Below are 26,337 nucleotides of genomic sequence, written 5' to 3'. Positions count from 1 at the left end.
TCAAAATTCACTTTCTCCTAGAAGTCTTCTCAAGTCATACTCCCACATACACGTTTTACAATCTTTCTTCCTCATTTTTGCCATTTATATATTCAGCTTAAATTTCCACAACTCTTTAGTTGACTGAAATAGATTCTTACTAATTAAACTTCTGATTAAATTAGGTCAATCACAAGTTCTTTCTTTTGTTGATGTTTTTCCCACTAAATTTATCAATTCATATCCTTAAAAGTAACACTAACAGATAATTTATGAGCGCACAGCACACAATTCCCTCCTGACCTCCATGGAGATCCCCTTCTCCATTGCTCCTCACCTCTCTCTTCACACTGACTCCTCCACTGGACTGTTCAACACTGTGTCCAGAATGCCTGACACCTGTGTATGTGTAGAATAAATGAAAGAAAGAGTAGTGATCTAGTTGATTTGGCCTGACAACACTACCTAGAGCCCTTTGCAGAGAACTGTTCAATCTAACAACCCACCCTTACTTACATCAATCACTCTGGTTTAGGTATTCTTGGTTTTGATTAGATAAGCCTGGACCACATGCCCAACAATCAAATTTGTATGGAAAATCATGTAAGTGTGGAATCACCTTCTTCCTTCTCTCAGGATGACTGTGCACAAGGCATGCTTCCTACTTCCCCCACCTTACACCAACCACTCACTAGGCAAAAAATAGGTATGCATGATGACAAAACCATGGTGATAACAGAAGCCAAATCAAATTGATCTTTCCAGAAATTGCTAATACTGTTGGGATTTGGAGAGGAGTGTGAATTGGGATGAAAACCAGAAGAAATGGAGGGGAGATAAGGATCAGTCTGGATCTCCCAGCACTCTTAGTGTAGGAAGTGGGCAAGAAACAATAGACTCCTTATCTGTGCAAACCATTCTTCATTCACCTCTGTGTGAACAGGGTGCTTTGTATACCCCATCCCATGTTCCCTCTGTGTTAAGTGATGCCATGTGTAAGAACTAGAAATCCTAGACAACAGTGGGGGGGTTTTTAGTCTCTAGTCTTTGGTTTATTTCAATTAGCCATTAGAGTATGTGCCAAGAGGTAATTCCCATTTATGCTTATAATGAGCAACAGTTTGACTTTAAAATCTTTTAGAGGAAATACCCTAAAAGGCCACAAGATGGAAATATTACCACATAAAAGATAATATGTGATCATCTCTGTGTGTGCATGTTGTAAACTATGTGTCTCTCAATGTGTCTTTCCCAGTGTTTAATTTTCTTTAAGAACCTGTCAGTTTCTCTGTCTGTATGTTATCTTCTATGTGTCAGTCTTTCTTTTAGCTTTTTTCCTTTCTCTTCCTCTTCATTTATTCTTATTTTCCTCATATTTCTCCCCAAATAAAATAACTTAGAAGCATATTATGCTGGATTACAAATCTCAAGGAAATTTTTATATTTTCTTTTTTAATGGAACTATTAGTCCCTCTTTTAAAACTGCAAAAGAAGAGTGTTCTCGCTTGGGGAAATATCTAACTTATTTTATAATGTATGTTGATTTTTGTGGGTCAGTAATTATCAATTTAAAGATTCCCTGTCATTCCTTTTAAGGATGAAATGGTTTCCATCTCCACCTTCCCTGATATGCAAGGTATTATGTAGAAAATTAAGTGCTCAAATGCAAAACTTGACAGTCAGAATGCCAAAAGAAATATTAAAGATATCTAAAGAGATGACTTAGAGATATGCCTTAGAAAACAATTAAGTGATTATTAATGGACAAGGTAAAACTGACTGTGAGGATGAAACACTACGTACCTTAAAGGTTAGGATTTGAAGTAAGGAAGGAAACAAAAGATATCATCTGGGATGGGCTTTGAAGGATGGACAGGATTTTTGGAAAGTGTTCCTTAGAGAAAATGTCAAATGCAAAGGTAACATAGGTAAAACCCAAAAACATCATGCTGAGTGAAAAAAATCCAGACCTAAAAAAAAAAAAAAAAAAAAAAAAAAGAATTCATCCTGTAATTACATTTATATGATATCCTTTCTCTAATGATAGAAAGAAAAGAGATCCACAGCTCCCTAGGGCTGCAAGTGGGGGTGAAGATTAACTTGGAAGGGACATCTGGGAACTTTTTGGGGTGATAGTAGTGGTGGTTACACAGACATGTACATTTGCCAAAACTCAGTACTCTTAAAATAGACATATTTTATCCTCTGTCAACTTTACTGGAATAAAGTTGATTAAAAATATAAAACAATGAAAAGACCCTGGAGTGGGAAAGTACAGGCCATGCATGGAGTTCTGGATGTCGTTTAGTATGGATCACTTTTCCAATTAAGGCCGCTTGTGTTGCCACAAGCATTATACATGCCTCCATGATCCCACTTTAAAAATAAGCCCATCTTCTCAACCTATATTTTATATTAGTTAACCTTTGTAACTAGCAATAGACAATGTGATAGACTACCTAATCTGACTCCTACAGCTGAATGGATAATATATAATGTAATGGTTGACAAGTTTGGACTCTAGAGCCAGGCTAACTAGATCTAAATCCCAATTGCTACCTAACAACTGTATGGCCATGGGCAGTCACTTAATGTGCCTGTGCCTCACTTTCCTCACCTGAAAAATGGAGATGTAGAAATTCATTATAAGGATGACCTTAGTTAACATGTATAAAGTGCTCAGGATACTGACTATATATAATAAGTGTTCAGCAAACACTAGTCTTGAGTAGTATTCTTTTGTAGGTGAGGAAAGTAAGACCCAGAGAAGCCAAAATGATTTGCCCAAAGTCACGTACCTAGCCACATCTGCCCCCAGGCAGCAACCAAGGTTACTGTTAAAAGAACCATGTGCCAAATTGTCCCTTTAGGCACATCCTTTCTAACTCCTAAGAGGCTGCTGGGTCAGTCAATGGTTTCACAGTACAGACACAGAAACAAAGTACAGTGTGAAAATAAGTAAGAGTGGACACAACTGACGAAATTAGAGTATAGCAAACATCTCTCTGTCCATCTCGAATATAATTGTGTCTCTTGTCACTAAAAAAAGTGCCTGTTTGGCCCATATTAGGTGCTTAATAAATACTATTTGAATGAACAAATAAAGAGAATGAGACAATGGTAAGTAACAGGGGTAAATAGAGGTTAAGTGAATAACAAAACAGTAGAGCCATAGGCACAGATAAAAGAGAAGGTGAGTGGTCTGAAAGAAGTCAGTAGAAAATGCCCATGCAAAAAAAAAACACACACACAAAAAAACAATAAAATTCGGGCTGAAACTTAACTCTTCATTAAAGAGGTAAATGACAGAGGAAAAACACCACTTCAATAAAGATTTTAAGAGTATAAACAGGATTATGGAGACATGAAGATACAGAAACCATTAAATTTTATTCTTATTTTATTTTTTTAATATAATTTATTGTCAAGTTAGCTAACATCCAGTGTATACAGCGTGCTTTTGGTTTTGGGGGTAGATTCCAGTGATTCATCGCTTACATAGAACACCCAGTGCTCATCCCAACAAGTGCCCTCCTCAGTACCCATCACCCATTTTCCCTCTTCCCTGCTTGCCCCCTACCAACCCTGTTTGTTCTTTATATTTAAGAGTCTCTTACAGGTTGCCTCCCTCTCTGTTTGAAACTATTTTTTTTCCTTCCCTTCCCCCATGGTCTTCTGTTCAGTTTCTCAAATTCCACATATGAGTGAAAACACATGATATCTGTCTTTCTCTGCCTGACTTATTTAACTTAGCATAATACCCTCCAGTTCCATCCACATTGTTGCAAATGGCAAATTTCATTCTTTCTCATTGCCAAGTAGTATCCCATTGTATATATAAACCACATCTTCTTTATCCATTCATCAGGTGATAGACATTTAGGCTCTTTCCATAATTTGGCTATTGTTGATAGTGCTGCTATAAACATTGGGATACATGTGCCCCTATGAATCAGAACTCCTATATCCTTTGGATAAATTCCTAGTAGTGCTATTGCTGGGTCGTAGAGTGGTTCTATTTTTTAATTTCTTGAGAAACCTCCACACTGTTTTCCAGAGTGGCTGCACCAGTTTGATTCCCACCAACAGTGCACAAGGGTTCCCGTTTCTCCACATTCTTGCCAACATCTATTGTTTTTTAATTGACGCAGGCTTCCTAAGGATCTTATCAGGAAAAAAATTTTAGCCTAATTTGTACTAATGAAAAAAACCCAAAAGGAGAAAAGAAACTTAAAAAAAATCTATTTTGACTGATTTTATTTTTTAAAAGGGGGGCCTGATCTTTCCTGCTATTACTTTGAATGAATTTATTATAGCTAATAGAATAATTCTGGATCTCTCTATATTAAGGGGATATCAGTCCTATATCTCAAGTGTTGATTGCTCTCTTCATCTTCTGGCATACTTCTGTCATCAATCTTATATGGAACAGTTTTGGGGGGGACTTTTAAGTTACAGTGATACCTCAAAGGGCGAAATTGTATTGGACCTTAATCCCACAGTATAATTTTGAGTATTTTGCTTTTAAAAATAGGTTTAAGTTATAACTGATTATATAAAACTTTAATTTTTATGATCTTCAATGGTAAGTTTTTCAAAAAGTGAATCCTAAACCTTTTCAACCTTATCTGAAAGTTCCTTTGTTTGTTTTTGTTTGAGTGTAGAACTTAGAACTTTATATTTTCAGTCTGAATCAGCTGACTTCAGCCCAACTGCACTGGCTAGCACCTCCAGTATAATACTCTATAGCCACAGTGAGAATGGACATTATTCTCTTGTTCCTGATCTTAGAGGAAAAACATTCAATCTCTCACCACTAAGCATAATGTAAACCGTAGGTTTTGTAGAGGATTCAGGAGGTTCCTTTTTACTCCTAGATTATGGAAATTTTTATCAGGAATGGAGATTGGATGTTACCAACTACTTTTTCTGTATTTATCGAGATCATCATATGGTTTCCCTTTTGTAGTATGTTAATGTAGTTGAATGTTCACCCTTGCATTCCTACAACAATGTAGGAAGGTAGACAACTAAAATTTGGTTATGAAATTATTCCTCTATGTTCATGAGAGATATTGGTCAATAGTTTTATTTTCTAATAATATCTTTGTCTAGTTTTGGTATCTGAGTAATACTGCCTTCAAAGAATGGGTTAGGACTCTTTCAATGTTCTGAAAGAGTTTGTGTGGAATTGGTATTACCTTCTTCCTTAAATATTTGGCAGAATTTATCAGTGAATTGGGCCAATTTTCTTTGTGGGAAAATTCTGAACTGCAAATTCAATTTCTTTAATACTTATAGAACTATTCCTTTGAAGACAGCTTTGAAGACAGCTTTGATTGTGTCTTTCAAAGACGGTGTCTAAGTTGTCGAATTTATTGGCATAAATTTGTTTAGAATATTGCTTATTAAATTATTTATAATACTCTCAGATTATCCTGAAAATGTCTGCAAGATCTCTAGTGACGTCACTTCTCTCATTCTTTGTTTGGAAATACGCATCTTCATCTTTTTTTCTGATCAGTCTGGGAAGAGAGTCATCAATTTTATTGATCTTCCCAAAGAACCAGCTTTTAGTTTTAGTGATTTTCTATGTTTCTGTTTTCTATTCCATTGATTTTTGCTCTGAGCTTTATTACTTCCTTTCTCCTGCTTTATTTGAATTTAATTTGCTCTTCTTTTTCTAGTTTCTTAGGTTGGAAAGTGGGGTCATTAATTTGAGACCTTTCTTCTCTTATACTATAGTAATTTTATTGTTAAAAATCTCCCTCTAGATGTTGCTTTAGCTGCATCCCCCCAATTTTGTATGCTATGTTTTCATTTTCATTTAATTCAAAATACATTCTAACTTTCCTTTCCACTTCTTCTTTAACCCATATATTATTTAGAAGTATGTTATTTGGTTTCCAAGTATCTGGAGATTTTTCGAATATCTTTCTGTTACTGATTTCTAATTTAAATTCTCAGGAGTCAAAAAACATACTTTGTTTGAATATTTTTAAATTTATGGAAACTTGGTTTTATTATCCAGAATATGGTTTATCTTGGTAAATATTCTCCGTACCCTTGAAAAGAGTGTGTATTCTACTGCTATTGGGTTGAGTGTTCTATGAATATCAATTAGGTCAAGTGCTATTGATCAAGTATTGTTCAAGTCTTTTACACCTTTATTGATTTTCTACCTACTTGCTCTTTTAACTGATATAGACACCATATTGACCTTATTTATTTTTTTACTTATCCTCAGACTGGTGAACACCTCATCATGAGCACCACTTGACAAATTCAACAGTGTTAGTTTAATGCCTAGACTGTCAACTAAACATTCAACAGACAGAGTTTGAGTATCCATTCAAATTCGGGCCCTCTACAAATCACTGGGGACACAGAAAGGAATAAGATAGTGTCTTTAACTTTAGAGGAGATTTGTCTAATAAATTTTGGGTATAAAATTTCTAGCCACAAAGATCCTGGGTTCTTCCTTTTCTGGATAAGATGTTTGCCCTGCTTTTACCTTCTGCCTATCTTTATCTCCCTGTCCCATCTGAGGCTAGAATTGCGATGTCTCATTAGTAAACTCTTGATACCAAATGTACTCAAGGTTACCTTGTTATCAAGGTCTCTACCTGCTCCACCAATGAAGTCATATTTGGACATTTGAAATCCCTTTCAATACCTCCTTTTTTGGTAACAGCTTTATTGATATATAATTCACATATCATACAGTTCACCTACTACAGTGGTTTTTAGTATATTCACAGAGTTGTATAACCATAACCACAATCAGTTTGGAATTTTTCCACCACATCAAAAAGAAACTTCATACCCTTTAGCTATCACCCCCTACTTTCTCATCCCCCCATTCCTAAATACCACCAATCTACTTTCTGTCTCTCTATATTTGGATATTTCTGCACAGTTCATATAAAGGGAATCATAAAATATGTGGTCTGTGTGACTGACTTCTTCCACTTGGCATGTTTTCAAGGTTCATCCTTGTTGTAGCATGTATCAGTACTTCATTCCTTTTTATGGCTTGAATAGTATCCCATCATATGGATATAACATATTTTATTTATCCATTGATTCGAGTGATATACATTTAAGTTGCTTCCATTTTTTATTATTATGAATTATGAACAGTAGTGTTCAGGTTTTTGTTTGGATATCTGTTTTCATTTTTCTTGGGATTACACATAAGAGTGGAATTCCTGGGTCAAGTGGTAACTCTTATGTTTAACTTTTTGAGAAAGTGTCAAACTATTTTCCAAAGTCTCTGCACCATTTTACATCCCCACCAACAGTGTATGGAGATTTCTCTACATTCTCATCAACCTGTTATTATCTGATCCTGTGCCTTTTAATATGAAATCCAGCCTCTTTGCCTTGAATCCTCTTTACCTATCTACTTTATTTCCCCTTGTTCTCTAGCATGTACACGAATTTTGAGAGACTGGTTTCTTTACTGCCCCCAGAACACTTCATGCTTATTCCTAACTTGATCTTTGTCCATGCTATTCCCACTGTTTTTAACACCCTCCTTCTTTCTGTCCTTTGCCAATCCAAATTTCTACCATGCCTCAAGCCTGTATTGACCTCTTCAGCCCTTTTAAATTTCCATCCCTTCTGAATTTAGCTCTATTTAGAGCTGATACCCTATAAGTTAGCTCATGAGGACTATATTACTATGTCTTATACTACTGCAGCCTAGCTCAGAACACATAGTGGATAGTCTATAAATATTTACTTGTTGACTGATTCTAACAGCACACACATCTCACCCTGTGTTTACAATAATTTTTTAATGGAAACTTTAAGAAAATGATTTTTGATTGACTTCTTCTTCTTTCATGTTAGGATTATGGTAGAAATCTCCATCCCATGCCAATAGCAACACAAAAGGATTACAGCCAGTGGTGATCTTTGAGTCACGTTTCTGTCCAGCCTGACCAATGTAGAAGATAACAATTTAATTATAAAATGACTGTCCCTGTTCCCTTCCTTATTCATCCACTAATGCCTGGAGACTTTCACTGCAGAGAACTTAAAGACAGAGAAAAGGAGAGAGGAAGCTTGTTGCCTGGCATATTGAGAACCAAGGAATTAAACCTGAATAAGAAGGAAGTAAATTTATGCTCAATACTCCAGTTTTATTGCTGTATATATGCTTTTAAAATTATTCTTCAAATAACAGTGATGCTTTTTCAAAATATATTTAATGAGGAAATATTACTGACAAATATTTGCCATGGACATTCTAAATCATTTATATTAGAGGCAGGAGAGTGCAGCAGGAAAAGCTCCTGTTTAAATCACAGCTCAAGAACTTTCTAGCTTATGACCGGCAAGTTTCTTGACTTCTATGCCTCAGTTTCTTCATCTATAAAATAAATATAATAATAGAGTGGTTGTGAGGATTAAATGAGATATTGTGTGTAAAGCTTTAGTACAATGCCTGGCACATAGGAAGTGTAAATAAGAGGTAGTTCCCTACCTCTCCACTCTTCTCATCTCCTTTTACACACATCAGAGCAAAGACAGAGTTAGCATGATTGTGGAAAGGACAGTGGAAACTATGACTAGGATAAAACATTTGCACTAACAAGTAATGGTAGGTACATGAAACCAAAGTATGGAGGTTTTGGAAGCTACCTAGAGAAGTTTGAAGAATATTTCATCTGAGCCATGATAGATCCCCAGCAGGATGTGGGAAAAGAAAAGCATGACTATGGAATGGAGGTTCCAGAGTGGGTGGAAGGAATGAGGTTCTAAGTGCTGCAAGAGAAGCTCAGCTGTACACAGCAGAAGGACTGTATGTTCCTCTCAGGGAAGAAAAGCTGTGTCAGGACAAGGATGTGTTGGGGTACAAACAAAAGGATGTACATCATTCTGTATAGGAGGAGGCCAGGTCATTCCAAGAGCATGGAGGAAAAGGAAGGAGAACTGGAGGTATAAAAAAGGAAAATATCTGGGGTACTGCTCTGCAGACAGTTTTAAAAGGTCAGTAAAAATGGAGGAAAAAATATAAGATGGATGACCATCAAGGAAGCCTCAGGAGAACACAGGTAGCATGAATCCTCAGTAGGATTCATTCTCCATCTTTTTGGAGGATAGCTCAGCAGTTCTGACTGCAGAATAGAAGAACAGATAGCAGGAAGGGAAGGACACCCCCTTTTCCCCCATAGGTCTGGGCAAAAGTCAGGGCAGCCAGAGTCTGCCAGGGTAGCAGTGAGGACACTAAAGTAGTAAATCCCATACAGAAGGTTAGGTGAGGCACCCAGGGTGGTATGCTTGTGTGCATACATGGTCTGCCATTGACTCTGTCTCCAAACTTGTCCCAGAGCTGTTTATGAGCAAATTCAGGTGACTCCTTTTCCCTATTTAATTTTCCTTACAATAAATGTTTATTTGAAAGTAAAGTGAATACAGATACATAGTTTTAAAAAGCAGTGTCATCTCTGGAATGGGTAGAATATTAAAGGTGCCCTGAAGGGGCCTAGCTAAGTCACCTAGTTTGTCATGAATATTAACCTGGATAATAGGTGCAAGGCCTCAGTAAAGCCATCCATTAGACAGACTCAACCCAAACTTTTCCCCAGTGTCAGATTAGATGTTGGTTTTTTAGGGGTAACGATAAAAATAATGATAAAAGGGAGAGGTGCCTCTAGATGTACCTCAGGGACCATGAAGCCACAGAACAGAGAGAAGAGTCCATACCAGAGTCTGCAGAGATTCCTCAACCTCTCTGGACCAGCCCTCTCATTACAAGGTGAGGAAACATGCTCAGAGCTGGAGGAGGGTGATAAATCTCGGTGACTTGTGAGGTGCAGTAGAAGCAAGAACACTTATATTCACAGGCTGGACCATGTGTTATTCTCTCTTGATGCCTTGGGACCTGGCACATCCCACATGAAGGGGCTGAGTGTTCACTGTCTCCTCCTGACCCATGTCAGGGGCACATAGGAAGCAAAGCCAGGTGCCTAACAATACTACAATAGAGCATAGCCATTAAGAGCGCAGGCTTTGCACCACTTGCTAACTGTGTAACCCTAAACAAGATACTTCTGTTCCTATGCCTCACTTTCCCCATCAGTAAAATGGGGGTGATAGTACTATTTGTTGTAAGGATAAGATTAGATGATAAATATAAGGCATTTAGCATTTGCGCCTAAAATGTAGTAAAATGACCAATAAAGTTTAACAATTATTTTTTTTTAATTTTTTTAATTAAAAAAAAAATTTTTTTTTAACGTTTATTTATTTTTGAGACAGAGAGACAGAGCATGAACGGGGGAGGGTCAGAGAGAGGGAGACACAGAATCTGAAACAGGCTCCAGGCTCTGAGCCGTGAGCACAGAGCCCGACGTGGGGCTCAAACTCACGGACCGCAAGATCAGACCTTAGCCGAAGTCAGCCGCTTAACCGACTGAGCCACCCAGGCGCCCCTAAAGTTTAACAATTATTATCATTACTTTTTTATACAAGAGTTATATGACATATAAAACCCTGCGAAGATTAAGGGATTGGCCATGACTGTTACAACAGTGATGGTGAGGGCTCCACCCACAGCCTCATTTCTTTCTTCCTTCCACTCACCCCACTCCATGATTTTTGGCAGCAAGACACTTTCACAGAGGCAGCAGCATAAAGAAAGATGGAACAGATCTTAAAAGTACTTCATGCCTCCACTCCTTCCCCAAAACCCATCTCAGAAGGCACCAGGAATGGCTCTGGGTTACAAACCCTGCCCTTCCTGGGGCACCACCAGTTGATGATGTACCTGCAGAAGACTTGATTTGGCCAGGGGCCATGGTGAGATGTGCCCAGTCTACTTTCCTGACTTCAAGAAGGTGTTTTCGCCCCAGTTACAATTTGAGTATCAAGTAAAGCCTGTGGCTTACCAGGGATACTGCTAACACATACAATTACCTTAGTGTAAATTAGAAAAAGGTGCCTCTTCCTAAAGTTATGTTCCTTCCACTTTGTTAGAACAAGATAGTTTACTGTCCTCATGCAGTACATAACATACTTAAACATATGTGGTAGCCCTGTGGCTTGTACTCAAAGTCTCTGTTCCTCTTTAGGTCCTGAAGCACCTACGGCACCTAAACTTTACCAACAATATGGGGGAGCAGGTGACTTTCGATGAATGTGGGGACCTGGTGGGGAACTATTCCATCATCAACTGGCACCTCTCTCCAGAGGATGGCTCCATAGTGTTTAAGGAAGTCGGATATTACAACGTCTATGCCAAGAAAGGAGAAAGGCTCTTCATCAATGAGGAGAAAATCCTGTGGAGTGGATTCTCCAGGGAGGTATGTGCTGTCCATCAGAACCACAGATGCCTCCACCACAGGCAGGAAACTGTGCTAGACTTCGGAAGGGCCTTAGGTTTCACCACTGGACTTGCAAAATGATGAGACCACTTCCCTCAACTCACTAACTCTTGTTAGCTCTTGTCATATAGCTCTAATGCCAAGGTTCTCCATGAAATCCATGAGTGTTTAGTATACAGATGATAATCCTCAGAAAATTCTTATTCTTTACAAATCTGATCCCTTGGCTAAATGGTTAATAGTTTCCTTGACTAAAACTTTCCCCAACCAGAGTGAAATATTTAAGCAAACAGAAATATCACTCAAGGTAGGGTCTGGACAATTCACACAGAGGTAGTTCCCTGTTATCCAAATAGCTCCGGGCTGACCTATAAATCAAAAGGACAATTTCTTAGAAAATCAAATGGGTTGGTAACGTGGGAAAGATAACATCTCTGAGGGTACTGTGTTACTATAGTTGAAAGTACTAATGTCCTTCACTAGTTCTTTTCCTTTCTTTTCCTTCCCAAGGTCCCAAGAATCTTAGCAATCATCAGGTCCAATACTGTCATTTATATCCCTCTTTCATTAGAAAATAATGCCAATTATTTTCTCTTCAAGTTTTCTAAAAAATCCTCGTCAAACCAGTTATTTTTCTGATATAGTAAAAAATTTCCTTTGTTGATTTCCATGTGTTTAACTTTGTAAGATGTCTCCAAGTCAAGCAGGTAGGTGGGGAGAGAAGGGAAGAGTCTTATTAAAGAGACATTTTGAGGGGTGCCTCGGTGGCTCAGTCAGTTAAGCGTCTGATTTCGGCTCAGGTCATGATCTTGAGGTCCTTGAGTTTGAGCCCTGCATCATGCTCTGTGCTGACAGCTCAGAGCCTGGAGCCTGCTTCAGATTCTGTGTCTCCCTCTCTCTCTGCACCTCCCCTGCTTGCACTCCATTTCTCTCTCAAAATAAATAAATAAATAAATAAATAAATAAATAAATAAATAAATATTTTTAAAAAAAATTTTTTAAAGAAACATTTTGGAAATAGTATGCACCCTTCTGTGTTACTTGACATGATCATATGGAATGAGAAGAAGAGCTTCTGAAACAATAAAGCAATAAATTGGACAAAACTGTCAAAAACAACCATTTAAGGATATGGTAATCAACCAAAGCAAACAAAAGCTGAAGTGCCTTTTTAAGAAAAACTAATGAAACTTGGGTAAGAAAAGTCTGTGGCAGTCTGAGGCTGCTCCCCAATTATTTCTAATAATTTGGTTGCTGATTCTTTTAAGTTTTCTACGTGGACAATCATATCATCTGTAAACAACAAGTTTTACTGAGTTCTTTCCAATATTTATGCCCTTATTTTTCTTGTCTTATCCCACTAGCTATGAACTCTGCAATGTTTAATAATAGTGGTCATAGTGGGCATTCTTGTTTTAAAAGAAATGCTTTTATTTTTTCATGTAGAATGATGTTTACCTAAGAAGTTTTTATATTGCCCTTTTTAAGTTAAAGATATTTCTTCCTATCTCCCTTTTTCAGGTAAGTTTTTAATTGCTATTTTGTGTTGAATTTCATCAAATGCTTTTTCTTTATCTACTGATGATCATGATTGTTCTCAATTAATTTGTTAATGCAGTGGATTATATATATATAGATGCAGTATAGATTTTCTAGTACTGAACTTGTTTGCATTCTTGGCACAAACCTAACATGATCGTGCTACATATTCTTTCCTATGTCCTTTGAGTTTGTTAATTGTTTTAGTGTTTTCATCTATATTCAAGTGATAAAAAGTAGCTGTACTCTTCTCAGGTCCTTTCAGATTCCTTACACTTTGCGTATATCTCCAGGACTTCTATATATTTTTGCTTCCAACAGAACTCACCACACTTTTTCAGAAAACTACCAGCGAGCTAATAGAACCCACTTTGCCCACAGGGCTCAGAAAGGCAGAAGAGTCTACAAATTTACATTTCCCTAAAAAGATCCTTAACAATGAGTGGTGTGGAAGTACAAAAACCCTGGCTCCCTTTTCCTTAGATCAGGACAGCTCTAAGGAATAACTTACAGTCCAGAGTTCCCCTATGGGATCAGGCAGAAGCTACCCTCTGAGGGACTTTGCTCAAGATCATACCCTTGCTGTCTTCTTCCCTTCTGTGTCTGACTTGCTCCATTCTCTTCCTGGTTTCTTGGGAGAACTTTCCTTGCAAACACTTGTAGACAAATCCACAACTCAGGTCTGCTTCTAAAGACAACTTAAAGTAGTGAGATGGGCCTGTAATTTTTTTTTTCTTTTTCATACTGTTCTCATCTGGTTTTGGAATCAGAGTTATACCGGCCTTTATATAAGAATGAGTTAGAAGATGTTCCCCTTTTTTCCCCCCAATCTCTGGTAGAGTTCACATAAGATTAGATTCATCTGTCCCTTGAAAGTTTAGTGTTTTTTTAAAAAAGAAAGAATGTTTAATGTCATTTGCCTGTGATAAACAGAGAATGGTGGTCATCTCAGGTATGAATATATAGTAGGGAAGGAAGCAAGAGGTTAGAGGAAAGCATACAGTTAAGTGCAGGTTACTGTTCTAGTCCTAGCTTTTTTGGGGGGTAGTCATTAAAAATGACTGGCTAAAAGTGATTGAAATATGAACAAGTAATGATGGGAAAACAAGGATTATGATTAATCAAATTCCATGCACCTGAAGTCCACTAATGAAATAAATAAATAAAATCTATGTTATCTGAAATTAATATCACTATTGCAGATTTCTTTTGGGTAGTATGACATATTTTTCTGATCCATTTACTTTTGGCTCCTCTATGCCTGTCCTGCCTGCCTTGATGAGTGGTTCAAGGATCTCAGAAGTCACCCTATAAAGCCTAAAATAAAGTTGCAGGAATTGCAATTCACTGCAAAGTTCAGAATCCCATTTTCTAAACAAATTTCCTCTCATCTCAGCATCTCCCTTTGTGATTATCCCTCTATATGTATGTAGACCTGTGTCCCTGCATCTTTTAGCTTGCCTTAAACTCTTGTTTCCATGGAAAGCAAACAGATGTCCCATTCTGGGACTTGGAGGGAATGGAATGGGGGGTTATTTAAGGAGGATTTTGGTCACTGTGTAGAGTGGCAACAATTAATCTTCCCAGACTCCCATGGATGTGTGTGTGTGTGTGTGTGTGTGTGTGTGTGTGCGCGCGCGCGCGCACACACACCTGCAGGCACTTGCCCAAGGACACCTCTCCCTTTCTTTTTTTTTTCCCACCTCCCTTTCATTGATAATAAGAACAAGGATCTCTGGGGCTTCCTCTGTCTGGAATGAGTCTGAAGTCTGTTGTACTGGTCCTTGTGCACAAACTCCTCTTCCGTGCTTGTGTCAAAAGGGGAGACTGATCCCACAGCTGCAGCCCTTCACTTTTGTGCTCTTGGTTCTCTAGGTACCTTTCTCCAACTGCAGTCGAGACTGCTTGGCAGGGACCAGAAAAGGAATCATTGAGGGGGAGCCCACCTGCTGTTTTGAGTGTGTGGAATGTCCTGATGGGGAGTACAGTGATGAAACAGGTAAAGGAACATGCTCTCCTGCAGTGCTCAGTTCACTTTGGAGCACTGGGGTCAGCCAAGTCCCTGGAAGGGGTAGGCTGAGGAGGTACTTCGCACAATTTCTCATTTAACAAGGTATGTCTGAGAGTCACGTTGGGCTGGGCATTGAGGGGGATAGAAAAGAAATATTGGATGCCTTGTAATACCATAAAAGGTTACACATCTTTCGTTTTACTCCAATTTTATATTCCTTTTCTTACAGCTCAGTAGCCCTAAATAGACAAAGTTCTGTCTGTTCTACACTACACAATTAATAGGCCATGATATATTGCCTGTTGGGTGCCTGGCATTGTATTTGCTGTCTTACTTATGCTTTTCCTGTACCTCAGTTTCTTCATCTACAAAGTGGAAATAATAATAAACCTATTTTACAGAGTTGGGGGAATTAAATGAGTTAATACTGTTATAGCACATGCTAAGTTCTAGATAAATGTTAAGTAAAAACCTTAACTGGCATTCGGAGATGCTTTATACATATTAACTATAATTGTTATTATTACTGTTATTATCTCATTTCATCCTTACCACAATAATGGGATTATTGCTTTCTTTGCATAGATGATTGAAACTGAGGCTCAGAGAGGTTAAGGAGCCTGACCAAACAGCTAGTAAACAGAAGAGCCAGGATTCCCATCCATATCTCTGACTGAAAGCCCATGTTCCTTTAACTCCCCAAAACTGCAAGGTGTTTGGGACATAGTAGAGCCTTAATAAATGTCTACTGACTGAATGCGTCTGCAGTCTCCCTCATTGGAAAGTCATGAATGTGGAGTGAGGAAGGCACAGGTCGTTTGTGTGGGATATTCTGCCTTGATCGAAGAGGAAGTCTGCTCTGACATGTCCACAAAGTCCATCCATATATCCAAAATGTATCAAGCTGAGTGTGAATACTGTGAGAAGTTGGTAAACTATGCTAGATTCCTGGTATGTAGGCAGCCAGCCACCTGCCCAGCAAGATTGATCATTCTCTGCTAAAGACCATCAGCAAGTAGTGCTAATAGGGGTAGCACCACCCCCCACCATGTACAAAGGAAAAAAATAACAGAACTATTAAAAATACATGAAATTAAATAAGTATGTTAACAAACATAAGTCAGAGTTCGATCATTTCACTAACAAAGAAAGTTTAAAGTGACCGCATCCAATAATCTGTATACCCTTACCAACACTTTTACACTCAGGTCTTAGTCTATGCCCCACAGTGACTAACTCTTCCCTGAAACATTTTACAGATGCAAGTGCCTGTGACAAGTGCCCCGATGACTTCTGGTCCAATGAGAACCACACTTCTTGCATTGCCAAGGAGATTGAGTTTCTGTCCTGGACGGAGCCCTTTGGGATTGCACTCACTCTCTTTGCTGTGCTGGGCATTTTCCTGACAGCCTTCGTGCTGGGTGTCTTCCTCAAGTTCCGTAACACACCCATTGTCAAGGCTACCAATCGAGAGCTCTCCTACCTCCTCCTCTTCTCCTTGCTCTGCTGCTTCTCCAGCTCCCTGTTCTTCATTGGTGAGCCCCAGGACTGGACATGCCGCCTGCGCCAGCCAGCCTTTGGCATCAGCTTCGTGCTCTGCATATCATGCATCCTAGTGAAAACCAACCGTGTCCTCCTGGTGTTTGAGGCCAAGATCCCCACGAGCTTCCACCGCAAGTGGTGGGGGCTCAACCTGCAGTTCCTGCTGGTCTTCCTCTGCACCTTCATGCAGATTGTCATCTGTGTGATCTGGCTCTACACTGCACCACCCTCAAGCTACCGCAACCACGAGCTGGAGGATGAGATCATCTTTATCACATGCCATGAGGGCTCGCTAATGGCCCTGGGCTTCTTAATTGGCTACACCTGCCTACTGGCTGCCATCTGCTTCTTCTTTGCCTTCAAGTCCCGGAAGCTGCCAGAGAATTTCAATGAAGCCAAGTTCATCACCTTCAGCATGCTCATCTTCTTCATCGTCTGGATCTCCTTCATTCCAGCCTACGCCAGCACCTATGGCAAGTTTGTCTCTGCCGTGGAAGTGATCGCCATCCTGGCAGCCAGCTTTGGCTTGCTGGCCTGCATCTTCTTCAACAAGGTCTACATCATCCTCTTCAAGCCATCACGTAACACCATCGAGGAGGTGCGTTGCAGCACTGCTGCCCATGCTTTCAAAGTAGCAGCCCGGGCCACGCTGCGCCGCAGCAACGTCTCTCGCAAGCGGTCCAGCAGCCTTGGGGGCTCCACGGGATCCACACCCTCTTCCTCCATCAGCAGTAAGAGCAACAGTGAAGACCCCTTCCCACAGCCCGAGAGGCAAAAGCAGCAGCAGCCACTGGCCCTGACCCAACAAGAGCAGCAGCCGCAGCCACAGCAGCCCTCGTCCCTACAGCAGCAGCCACAGCCACAGCCACAGCCCAGATGCAAGCAGAAAGTCATCTTCGGCAGTGGCACAGTCACCTTCTCACTGAGCTTTGATGAGCCTCAGAAGAGTGCCATGGCTCACAGGAATTCTATGCACCAGAACTCCCTGGAGGCCCAGAAAAGCAATGAGACCCTCACCAGACATCAGGCATTACTCCCACTACAGTGCGGGGAGACAGACTCAGAACTGAGTGCCCAGGAGAGAGGCCTTCAAGGGCCTGTAGACGGGGACTTCCGACCAGAGATGGAGGACCCTGAAGAGATGTCCCCAGCACTTGTAGTGTCCAGTTCACAAAGCTTTGTCATCAGTGGTGGTGGCAGCACTGTCACAGAAAATATACTGCATTCATAAAATGGAAGAAGGTGGCCAGTCCAGGGAGGATCCAGAGAGGACTCCTGGGATCGTGTTCTCTGACAGGGATGAGGAATCGCCCCAGACTCCTTTCCCCTGTGTGTGGAAGGAGGAATAAGACACGCCAAACACCTCAAATTTAGTTGCACTGCTTTAAATAACAGTGAATTGACTAATGTTTCCTCTAAAATTAAAAAGAAAAAAAAAAAAGAACCGTGTCCTTCTGTGGTTGGAGATGTCAGAGTGTTGAGATCATCATAGTCAGATTTGCTGTTCATGTCTCTTCCTCTGTTCTCATCCTCCATTCTATCCCATCCAACTGCCCAGATATAAAACCAAGACTTTAGTAACCCACCTATTCCCTTCTTTTTTTCTTAACACCGAAATGCCTGCCCTGAACATTGCAGACAGCCTGGCCCAGACACAAAAGTGTGCAGAGTGAAAAAAGTTCAGACTGGCCACCACTAGAGTTAAGAGTCTGAAAGACAGAACATCATCAGTGCTTCCCAGCACCTTGACAATGGGAAGAGAACTTCAAGTGTTCAAGAGCATAAGGTGAACATGTCCCCTCCTATTTATGAAAACCATAAGATATTCGGTCTCCTACTTGCTGCTGCTATCATGTGACATCTAGAAGGTTAGCATCCCTCCTACAACAACATGTCTGGTGGAGAATGTCATAGTGATGCCATGTTTAGATTCCAGGATCACAAGAATCACCTCAAATTGTTGGGAAGGAACTGCATGAATCCAATGAGCTGTATCTGTAATTAATATTGCTATATGTAGCTTTATCTCTAAGAAGATGCTTCTGTTATAATAATGTTATAATAGTTCATGGACAATATAAACTGAAAAAATGTCAGTCTGGTTAATATAAGGCAGTATTATTGAGCTCCTTGCCTATCCTTGCCTACCCCACCACCCTCACCTCCATGAGCTAAGCCCAAGTAAGCCCCAGGGATCCATAAGTTCCCCCAATCCCTGTCCCCAAAGCTTCCCGAAGCCAGATCCACAGCTGACTCTGTGGAAAACAAGATCCCAGTCATTAGCCCCTACCAGTTGCTGAGGTAAGAAAGTGTTCCATGAGAGCTCTCACAGGACATTAGCCTGGCACTCTCCCTGCCAAATGCCATACCTAAAATCCCTCCAGCAGTGGGAATCTGCCCATAGGTGGTTAAAGTGGTTGAATGGCATATTTCTGAGCATTCAGGCTCTGGAGACAGAGAGACCTGGGTTCAAGCCAGTCACTTACAAGTTGGGTGACCACAGGCAGGGAACCTTAACTTCACTAAGCCCCAGCTTCTTTGTCTCTAAAATAGAGGTAATAATCATTCTTTCCCCTCAGAGCGCTTATGTGAATTAAATGAGATGATGCATGTAAAGTACTTTAGCATGGTGCCTAGCATATAGTAAGCATTCAATAAATATTAGTTAATATTATTACTGATATTGTAATTATTTTTTTCACTTCATTAAAATATAAAACAAACTTTGTTTACCATTCAGATTTTAATGACAAGCCCACTGATGACACAAACTTTCTTCATAATCACCCCAAGAACTCTGATCAGCCCTAGTAACACTTGCTCATGGCAACAAACCCAGAAAGTCAATCAGACCCCCCCAGAGGCCCCCATGCTCTGCCTCTATGATCGCAACGCCAAGAGAAGAATGTCACCGGTCTGGCAGTAGTTTCTCAGATCACTCTAAATGCTGCTCTTAAGCCAAAGCCAAAATATAGCAATTAAATCTGAGAATGTTGGACTCAACATCATTATCTTCATTTATATGTTGCAGCACAACTCTCAGCACAGATTCAGGAGTGTAAAACGTGAACTTTATTTTTCTCTAACAACTTAGTTTCTATCTCAAATTCCCATTCAGCCTAGTGACAGAAACTTCCATCTTAGTCAAACTGGGGTTTTCTCAGAAACTTCAGAGTTTTCTGAATTGGTTCAGATTTCTGGGCATCGGTTCAGAGGTTTCTTCCTTACCCCTTCCATGAGAGCTTTTAGTGTAAAGGGAGGTGGGGTTCCTCAAACATCAGCAGCTCCTATTGACATCTCTGAGAACATTCTGATCTGGTCCTCAGTAATTGTTATGCCTTCACATTGGCATCCTATGAGGCCTCCCATCCCCATATGGTCCCCGGTCATGGGATCCACAGTGATTTTCACAGCTGTGTCACTTTGTCCCAACTGCTAGGGCCCTCTCGGGCTTGCCAGCTCTCTCATGAATAGAGAACACTGGAGCCTAGGAACTGCCAGGCAGCTCTCAGGCCCCTCCCTCCCGGCCTCTACTTGACTGCTGCCTCCCCATGATGGTATGGAGAATTCATAGAGACTAGCTTCCAAGGTGCCAGAGGGAAAACAGGGCATGTGTCTCCAAATCTGTATAGACATTTGTCAAAGACTGAATAACAGCCCCCCAAAGATGCCCACGTCCTAATCTCCAGAACCTATGATGGTTACGTTACATGGCAAGAGTGAGTTAAGGCTGCAGATGGGATTAAGTTTGCCAATCAGCTGACCTTGGTAGGGAGATCATTTTGGATTGTCCAGGTGGGCACAATGTAATCACTAGGTCCTCAGAAGTGGAAGAAGGAAGCGGAGAATCAGTGTAAGGATGATGTGATGTGAGAAAAACTCCAGAGATTATTGCTGCTTTTGAATAGGGAAAGGAACTATGAACCAAGAGACATGGAGGCTTCTAGAAGATGGAAAAGGCAAGAAAACAAATTTTCCCCAGAGCTTCCAGAAGGAACCAACCCTGTCAAAACCTTGATTTTAGTCCAGTAAGAGCCTTTTCGGACTGCTGGTCTCCAGAACTGTAAGATAATAAATTTATGTTGTTTTACGCCACTAAGTTTGTGGTACTGTCACAGAAGCAACGGAAACTAATACAACATTTTTACTCTACTCCCCCTTTCCTGAGCGTTTTCAGCTCAGGAAACAGTCCAGCGCCTTTCTCAGAGATCCGCCTGGTCTCCCTCTAGTGCTCTCCCCACCAACTAGCTCCATCTCTCTCCTCCCCGAAAAAAAGTCTGACCAATATTCTAGTCCTTCAAATCTGTTTGGAGAACTATAAACCTTGTGTTCTTAGTCTTTCTGGGTTTTGGTTTTAGATCATTAACAGCCATTTTCTATCCATTATATGTTAGTAGAACAAACCTGAAAACCAGTAGCTTCCAAAAACAGGGGTTTGTTTTCTCTCTTTTATAAAGTCAGTCAAGAGTTTTTCCAAAAGATTCTTAAGAGTCCATTGGCAATGGAAACTGTTTATTTTTCTTTTGAAAATAAAAATGAATTCTATAATTATGAAGGATTTTCACTCAAATGAGAGAGTTTCCTAGAAGATTTTAAGAACTTACATTAGAATTTTATAGGTAATGATCATCATGCAACATTATCACTCTTCAAGTCCCTATAATCATCAACTACATGATATTATAGTCTCTTTACATAAGAAACTAAAACAAATAAATTTGGACATTAACTACCTCATCTAAGGACATATTATAGTTTATCTGTTATGATGTTTAGAATCCAACTCCTGGTTTTCCACTACTCCAATACTCTACCTATTCATGACTAACAATAAAGAGAGTCCCTAAGAGTCTTGGAACCAATTATAGCTATAGCAGAACTTTATAGGAGTGGGTAATTATTATCTAATACAGTTTGTTTATTTGTTTAAAACTTCACTACATGGCTATTTTGTGTCTAACTGCATTCATTTCAATTGGGGGAAATTGGACTTCTCTACGTTTTTCTCCAAAAAGTTGCATTTCAGAGCAATGTTATCTCTTTGGGCCTGGCTAAAGTCATAGAAGCTCTGTGGGCTAGCTCTGCACAGACCAGTTTCCCTCTGCCATTTACTGAATTTGAACATATCTGGGCTGGAAGAGCAACACAGCATTAGTTAGGGGTGCTGGTTAATCATCCCTGGTCTAAGACTGAATGGTCATTTTAGGAGTCCGTTGGATACAAAGGTGCACCTCAAAGGTGGTTGGAGTGGGATAGGTGGAAGGAAGTTGTTGTAATGATATCACTGGTGTCCAGGAAACCCTGGATTCCTGTCCTGGATCATGGGAAAATACTAGCAGTTGGATGAGAACTCTGTTATCATGCAAGGAGTGAGGTAGGGGTCAGGGATATAACAAGTACAGGGTAGGATGAGTCACAGGAACAAAAGTGCATTCAAAGGACAGGGAGAAGAGTTTTAGCCTTGAGAGTTGCTGCTCAGCTAGTGGTATGAGAAGTGGAGAACTACTAGAAGAAGCCAAAAAGAGGCAGGAAGCTGGACAGAACCAGCATGAAGTTGTACCTGGGGACTAGTAAGATAACTGTGACCCAGGCATCAAGTGGGGTTAGGGGGTCATTCTTCTGCTGGAACCACCACCACATCCATCCCCTCCCTGAATCATGCACAAGAGTGGGGGGAGTTTGGAGTGGAGGCAGGGTTATTTATTTATACCAAGAGCTGGATTGCAGTAAGGGGCTGGGGGAGTAATAGAAGCACATCACCAACTATCTCCTTCTGAAATTGGGACACTAGCTACCTGGATAACTAGCTAGAGTAGGAGGCTAGAACCAATAAAACAATTAACTCAAAGACTGAGTTCCCAGAACTTAGAGTGCAAATGTTTGTGAGTATATTGAAAATAGGTAAGAGATCAAAGCCCAAGAATAACCCTCATGGTCAATATAGGAGTTGATCACTGACAAAAGTATCAGGAAATGTTTTTGGAAGAATGTGTTATTCTCCTTGATATCAACCCAAAGATATGGTTATTGTTCAAAATCTCCCAATTTTCTTTAAATGTTTTGTTTCTATCTGACCTAGGAAAACATTCACATTGTAAAGACACTGCTACTTGGTGATGGACTAATCATTTCCACTTCTTTAGAAATGTCTATAGTTCTCAAATTTTGTACATTAAAGCACAAGATTATATCCAAAAAATTAAGAAAATAATTTAAAATAGCCATGTAGTGAAGTTTTAAACAAATAAACAAACTGTATTAGATAAAAATTACCCACTCCTATAAAGTCCTGCTACAGCTATAATTGGTTCCAGGACTCTTAGGGACTCTCTTTATTGTTAGTCACGAATAGGTCGAGTATTGGAGCCGTGGAAAACCAGGAGTTGGATTCTAAACATCATAACAGATAAACTATAATATGTCCTTAGATGAGGTAGTTAATGTCCAAATTTATTTGTCTTAGTTTCTTATGTAAAGGGAATATAATATTAGCTGCCATAATTGGTTATTTGCCAAAAAAAAAAAATAACTCCTGTAAAATATCACCTCAAGAGTATGGGGAAAATATGGAAAATCATAGAACCACAGATGACTAAAGTTTGGAGGTTTTGCTTTTAGAATCTGAAGTATCATAGAGTTCAGTCATTTCTTCTATCAAGTGGCTGAGTTGAAGACCATAAAATTCATCCTAGATTTGTTATAAGTTATCAAGATGCTTATAAACTTCTGATGATCCAAGCTTGGATGCTACACAATCAGGAACAATGCAGTCAGAAGAAATATCTAATCCCTCCATGGGGTTCTTCTGGCAAAAACTTCATTTACTTCCACTGCCTGCCACTTAGCACCCATGGCACACAGAACTGGACGCTAGACTCTTCCTTGTAGCTTGAGGAATCAAACCCCTCTGCCACTGTACTTGGCCCCATTCACATCAACTTTCCAAGCCTCCCACTGGCCATGTGCAAAATCCAAGCTGCAATGGGGTCTGGAAATGTGGCTTTTGCTGTCCAGCCAATAGAGTATAGGAAGACATGCTAGAAGGAGGTCAAATTGGATGATGGATGAACCAATCTGCAGTATACACCGCCCCACAAACAAAGCATTTTTAAGATCAAACACAAAATGAAAAACACATTCTCCTGAGTAAAAGCAAGCAAAATATGATACCCTTTCATCTTAACAGCTGTGGTAGATAAGAAAGTACTATGATGAAAACAGAGCTGCAGCTGGCACTTTGCCATTAGAGCCTGCTAGCAGATAAGAGAGAGCAAGCAGGAGCAAGTACTTGAGAGGATGAGAACGGAATTATTGTGCTTGGTTATAAGTTCATTAGTACTATTTGACTTTTTTAATGATAGGCATATGTTTGTGTGTAGACTGAAGAAAAATACATAATCATTAATAGTGATTGTGTCTGGGTGTTAGAATTGTGACTGATTTTTATTTTCTTTTTAATATTTATCTGAGTTTTCTCCCTTAATTTATTTCCAAGAGCATGATTTATAGTAAAACAAGAAAAACTATTCCTTGGATCATCAGCTGTGATATTATTGTGTTCATGTTTTTTGTTTGGTTGGGTGTCATTTTTTTACTTTTTCCTTAGAAATAATCTCAAACTTACAGAAAATTTACAAAAATAAGTAGTACAAAGAACACATATATCCCTTCTACCCAAATTTGCTTATTGATAACATTTTACCCCATTTGCTTTGCCATGTGCACCATGGTCATTTAATAAGATGAGACTTACACTGAAGTATTTATGGGTGAAATCATACAATGTCTGGGATTTGCTTTAAAATATCACAATATGAGGAGGCAATAAGTATACAAGGAGAAAGAGAAGAAAGAACAACAGAAAGTTAGTGGTTGGTGAAGCTGATAATGGGTACATGGAACTCCATTTTTCTATTCCTTCTTTTTTTTTTTTTTTCTAGAGTGGGGCAGAAAGAGAGGGAAAGAGAGAACCACAAGCAGGCTCTGCGCTGTGAGCACAGATCCCAACACAGGACTCAATTACATGAACCATGAGATTATGAATGAGCCAAAATCAAGGGTCAGACACTTAACTGACTGAGACACCCAGGTGCCACATTATTTTTGTAAGTTTTTAAAATTTCCACAATAGAAAATGTTAAAAAGCATCCAAAAAATAAAAAAGAATTAATCAGCCAAAAAAAAAAAAAATCACACAATAGAATTTCAGTGATTTGACTGGCCCCATTTTCACAAGAGAAGTCCGTCCATCAAACACTCAAAAAGAACCTGAAAGTCTGCCAAACAGCTAAAATTTTAGTTGGAAAATAAAAATAAGACAACAAAGTTCAAGAAGTAATTCCTTGAACTATACAAAAAAGGTCTTGGAGGCTGATGAAAGACAGCCTGGATCTTCTGATGTCACCTATTATGATCTCTCCTTAGATAAACTAACTGTGGGCTGGTTCATTTTCTGGATTGTCCTTGGGCAAAAGGTTTAAAAGTGTTTAAACAGATCCTTCTCAGCCTCTGTGCCAATAGTTTCTCTTTTATGTATACACTCCCAAGGAAATAATCCAACAGGAAACAAAATTAATTAGCAGCAACATATTCCAGCTACATGAGAACCCACCTGAGCCACATGCCTGGAGACTGCACCAAGGGATCACTTATACACTGTTGAGGTTCTGTGATACAAACAAGAAAAAATCCAGATGCACAACATCCAGGGGATGGCTAAGGAAATTACACTATAATCCCATTGTGGGAGAGCCCATAAACAACAGATATGACAAGTGTGTGTACTATGTCAAAACACATAATCAAGTCTAGAAGTAATGTTAAGGGGGATAGTAGGACACAGAATAGTGTGACCTCACAGAATAATATGAATGAGGTTTCATTGAAAAGGAAGAAGAGGAAATATAGGGAAGGAAAATAGTATCATCTGTTTGCTTCTCTTTTTTTTGCAATGCTATATAACATCATTAAAATGAGGAAGGGAGGGAGGGATGGAACGAGAAAGAAACACAGCCTTACCTGAGGTATTTTATCTATGATTTAAGGACTAATAAGGCCAAGATTATAGTGGGAAGTAGATTAGAAAAAATCATTTGTAGGGTCTTGATGTAAATCCATCAGAATTCTTGATTGGATAAGCTATGGAGAGTGTTAATCCATTTCCCTACATCCTGGCCAATATTAAGTGATTTATTTAATATTTAATATTAAATAAGGTGGAAGGTAAAGCATTCACAGAATAATTTTAAAAATCACTTTCTTTGTTATATAAATGTGGTAAGTAAATTTTAACCCAAATATAAAACAGAATATTATTAGCATCCTTCAATCTCTCCTCTTTTCCAGTCTCTTGACCCTTCCCCCCTCCCCCCAGCATCCTAATTAAGGCACCAGACATCTATGCCTTTAACTTTCACAACTGTAATAATCATATCAAAAAAGCAAAAATCATGGGATATAATCCTAAAATAACTTTATTTCTGTGTCCTTATCCATCTAAATCTGCTCCGTGAGTGAGTTCTCCTTTCCCTAAGTGGAAAACTTGGGTATGACTTTTCTGATAACTGTTAGGTGACACGAGGTCCTAATCAGTAATTCAAATGTCCAGTTTCTTATTACAGTCAAACTTGGTTTAATTTAGTCTCCTTCCCTTTCCCCTCAGCTCAGGCATCCTGCAGACAGAGAAGCCAGTACTCAGGGAAGGGGTTGTGGTCAGCCATTTCCTTATTTATCCCACAGGTGCTATGCCCTTGCTTCCCTACACATGTGGCAATCCTCTCCAAGGATGGGGCACAGAGAGGAATAAAAAGTAAACTGGGATACGCATACCCATACTGACTGATACCCAGCACATGTTTACAGATGACTCTTGCTCATTAGTACTTTGATATGTTCTTTAGAGACCCTCTTCCATTGCTGGGGACCTCTTTC

General features: G+C 39.5%; 1 protein-coding gene across 5 annotated transcripts in view; it reads left to right on the top strand.

Moving 5' to 3' along the window:
- The window catches only part of CASR (calcium sensing receptor), a 77,346-nt gene extending 58,265 nt beyond the window's left edge, over nucleotides 1-19,081 (top strand). For all 5 annotated transcript variants that reach the window (XM_058731197.1, XM_058731199.1, XM_058731198.1 and 2 more), the window contains 3 exons: nucleotides 11,064-11,294; nucleotides 14,730-14,853; nucleotides 16,125-19,081. In XM_058731197.1, the coding sequence (XP_058587180.1) occupies nucleotides 11,064-11,294; nucleotides 14,730-14,853; nucleotides 16,125-17,638 (1,869 nt within the window). In that variant the 3' untranslated portion in view covers nucleotides 17,639-19,081. The remainder of the gene's footprint in view (nucleotides 1-11,063; nucleotides 11,295-14,729; nucleotides 14,854-16,124) is intronic.
- Nucleotides 19,082-26,337: the final 7,256 nt, after the last annotated feature.

The sequence above is a fragment of the Neofelis nebulosa genome, chromosome 5, assembly GCF_028018385.1.
Source record: "Neofelis nebulosa isolate mNeoNeb1 chromosome 5, mNeoNeb1.pri, whole genome shotgun sequence".
Taxonomy (NCBI): Eukaryota; Metazoa; Chordata; class Mammalia; order Carnivora; family Felidae; genus Neofelis; species Neofelis nebulosa.
This window is presented reverse-complemented; position numbering and strand designations above follow the sequence as displayed.